Source organism: Coenobita brevimanus, chromosome 12 (assembly GCF_032717465.1).
Source record: "Coenobita brevimanus isolate Jiangsu-jjx chromosome 12, ASM3271746v2, whole genome shotgun sequence".
Classification (NCBI taxonomy): Eukaryota; Metazoa; Arthropoda; class Malacostraca; order Decapoda; family Coenobitidae; genus Coenobita; species Coenobita brevimanus.
The window spans coordinates 5,287,501-5,291,341 of NC_136965.1; the positions used below are offsets into that span (position 1 = coordinate 5,287,501).

A 3,841-nucleotide genomic window follows, 5' to 3' on the forward strand; every position below is an offset into this window, starting at 1 on the left:
CATCTTCACACCTGTGTTCCTCCCGGCTAACAACTTCACCTTGATCTTCAATTATCACTTCATCTTCACCTGTGTTCCTCCCGGCTAACAACTTCACCTTCAGCTTCAGTCATATCTTCACCTTCAGCGTCACCTGTGTTCCTTCCGGCTAACAACTTCACCTTCAGCTTCAATTATCACTTCACCTTCACCCTCCCTACAGATAATCGCCCGCAAGCACCCCAAGAGGGACCCCCGGAACCCCCTAATCAACAACTTCAACTTCCGGATGTTTATGTTTCAAGATATGGTGGCGGGTGATAGTCTTATGATCACAGCCAACGTCGTAGGCTGTGTGGAGGCTCAGGACTGCGCGCCGGTGAGTAGAGTTGAATTGAATGCCAGCCGCTATGACGAAGCTGGTATTGTTTTTTCAGTTTGTGTGTGTGTGTGAGGATGTGTGTGTGTGTGTGTGTGTGTGTGTGTGTGTGTGTGTGTGTGTGTGTGTGTGTGTGTGTGTGTGTGTGTGTGTGTGTGTGTGTCAGTTTCCACGATAACTTCGCAACCGCTCAAGATATCATCACAAAATTTTACAGGTGTATAGTAGGGATGAAAATATCGGATGTGTGCGAAATTGGTGAAAGTAGGTCAAGGCCAAGGTCATATTCCGAGCAGCGCTAGACGTGTATCGGCTCGCGGCTGGTGCGATTCCCCCGTTAGGAGAGCCTTGAGTTTAAGACGATTTTTTTGAGTTGTGGGGGCCTTTCTTGACCTTCTTGCAGTCACGTCAACTCTCTTTTTTCCACCTAACGACACGCCAGTTTATTCAGCCCGGTGGGTACTGGAAGCCTGAATGTGTAAAGTGGTTCTGTTAAGTTTCTCAGTCACCAAGGCAGCGTCGGATCCAGGATATTTTTTCTTCTTCTTTTTTTTTTTAGATGTTGTCCATATTGCCTCTCACTGATAAATAAAAAAGCATCGTGTACTTTACTTTCCCCCCCCCACCCTTCAATAAATAAAAATGCAGGTTGTTCTTTATTCTGCCCCCCCCCACAATAAATAAATATGCATCCTCTTCTTTATTTTCCCCACCAGACAGTAAATAAAAATACATATTGTTTTTTTTTTTCACACCAGACAGTAAATAAAAATACATCTTGTTTTTTTTTTTCACACCAGATAGTAAATAAAAATACATCTTGTTTTTTTTTTTTCACACCAGACAGTAAATAAAAATACATATTGTTTTTTTATTTTTCACACCAGACAATAAATAAAAATACATCTTGTTTTTTTTTCACACCAGATAGTAAATAAAAATACATCTTGTTTTTTTTTTCACACCAGACAGTAAATAAAAATACATATTGTTTTTTTATTTTTCACACCAGACAGTAAATAAAAATACATATTGTTTTTTTTTTTCACACCAGACAGTAAATAAAAATACATCTTGTTTTTTTTATTTTTTCACACCAGACAGTAAATAAAAATACGTCTTGTTTTTTTTTTTTTTTTCACACCAGATAGTAAATAAAAATACATCTTGTTTTTTTTTTGTTTTCCCCACCAGACAAATTGTGAAGGTGAAGGCGAGGACGATCTGCTGGGATATGGACGAAGGAGGCGAGCCGTGGGTCAGGTCACCATCACCACCACCATCCCTGCCTCCACCTTCCCGACCTCCACCCCTCCATACCCTCCACCTATCACCTCCACCCTCCCTCACCTCTCTCCACCTTCCTCCACCCCCTCCTCCTCTTCCCTACCACCGTCCTCCGCCAGTCAACGACGAGACAACACAACACAGTGGAAGAGGAACCTGAACGTTAGAGTTAAACTACCAGGTAACAAGTTTATATTTAAAATGATCTGCATGTCGTAAATTTGATGAGATAGTTGCTCTACTTGGCTCTAATTTTGCTGCTATATACACTTATCAGTAAAAAAGGAGTAGGCCTAAACAAGAAAACAAAAATAAACAGCCTTGTAGCTCCTTCGATGCCATTCGTTAAAAAAGTAGGTTATAACTTAAGTCTGTGTTATTGCATGTACAGACACGCCACCCCGGAGCAAAATAAACTACTCATGCATTTGAAACATTAAACTCTTCCAGGATTTAACGTCTCAGGAACCATTATTATTTTCTACACTGTTCTGCAGATGTGGATGTTCACCAGGAGTCCATTGAGGCGAAGGAGTGTCGACTGTACCTCTTCATTACGCTGGGTGTGGCGGGGATTTTCTGCATCTCGTCCATCGCCTTCGTCACGGCCACGTTCTTCCGCAGCCGCAGTAAGTCCGCTCCCTGTAGCCCCTCGCAAGTCACCTTCATCTCACAGCCAGCGGAGAAGGTCAGGCAGGGCAGTGAGGATACGATGGCACCTCTTGGATCAACCCTGGTGGAGGAGGAGGCAATGGGAGTCTGCGGTCCACCCTTCCACAATTTACCGGTCCCTGCCACAGTGCGTCAGAGGAAGCAACAGGTCAACAATGAGCTACTGAGCGTCTTCCACCCCGAACATCAGTGTCCCTCCTTCAGGTCGTACTACCCGGGGATGCTCAATTATTACGGCTACATGGTTGTTCCTCGAAAGACACCGGAGAATAACTCAGATAAAAAGGCCAAAAAATCCCTTCGCGCCATCAAACGTGAGAGAAAGCGACTGCAGGAGCAACCGACGGAGGCATTGTGTCAGTGCTCGCCCTCCAGCGCCTCAACCCTGTCCAGCACGGAGGAGGAGCCCATCAAAACCCCACACAGATCAGTCATCAGGATATCAGGCTTAGGCACAGGCACGAACCCCTCCACCTCAGGCTCGTCCTCTACCTACCTGCCCACCCCGCTGCCCAGACTGACCATAGAGAGGAGCGAGGAGGACATCTACACCGAACCCATAACATTAGCCGGCGACCCAACGATGGTATAGGCCGCGGTGCATTAGGCAAACCGTAAACGAATATATTTATCTTTGTCAACTCAAATTTTCATCAATTTATATGTACTGTATGCCTTAAGTTATTACTATTATTATTATTATTATTATTATTATTATTATTAGATTGTTAGTGATCAGTGGGAGTCTCGAATCGGAAACGCCCGCGCAGTATCGTGCCACGGTTTGAATTCAAAAGATGGCCTCAGTATTTTTGAAATACGTAAAACTCTGTCAGGTCGTAGGATAGTCTGCTTTGCCTTAAATTATTTGGACTGCAGTTGCCTAGTCTCAAGCGTTTCTACGACTTGGGTGGGAATAGTTAAAGATGTTTCTGTACTCTCAGGCGTAGGACTTGTTGAACAAGAGAGGTAATATGGGACTATCATCTTTTTTTTTTTTTTTATGGTATTTGTAGAGAGAATTTTTATATTTCTGATTCGTGGACAGTGATAATTACAGACTTGGTTATTCTACAGTCATAAAGAAGAGCTCGCTGACAATTCTCTGGCAGTATTGTCCCCTGCCTTCCACTTTTCTCATTCCTCCCCAAAGAACAGAGGATATCCTTCTCTCTCGTACTCTTTTGTCTCAGTGCTTCATATTGCTGTCTCGTAAAAAATAGCTACTGTGGCGCTTCCCATTGCCACAGACGCCATAGAAGTGTCGCCTAACTTTTGCTGATGCCTGTACGTTATTGGAAACTGCTGGACCGAATCAGACTTTACTTTCGATAGGTACTGTAATGTGTGTGGCCATTGTGATGTTACAGCTTTATATTTGTATTGTAATTAATAGCCTTTTAGTATTTTTCAATCGAGTAAATTATTCATAAGACATACATATATATATTTTTACAGTTATTTTATAGGGTTACTTTATATTGTAGAGCTTTCTGTGTAGTTATTTATACTTGATATGGTTTA

General features: G+C 42.8%; 1 protein-coding gene across 1 annotated transcript in view; it reads left to right on the plus strand.

Annotated features, from left to right (window-relative positions):
• Positions 1 to 2,909, plus strand: part of LOC145413803 (uncharacterized) — a 16,005-nt gene extending 13,096 nt beyond the window's left edge. The window contains 4 exon segments of the mRNA XM_080283465.1: positions 203 to 358; positions 1,553 to 1,826; positions 2,111 to 2,131; positions 2,134 to 2,909. Coding sequence (XP_080139591.1) covers positions 203 to 358; positions 1,553 to 1,826; positions 2,111 to 2,131; positions 2,134 to 2,909 — 1,227 coding nt within the window.
• The last annotated feature ends 932 nt before the right edge of the window (positions 2,910 to 3,841 follow it).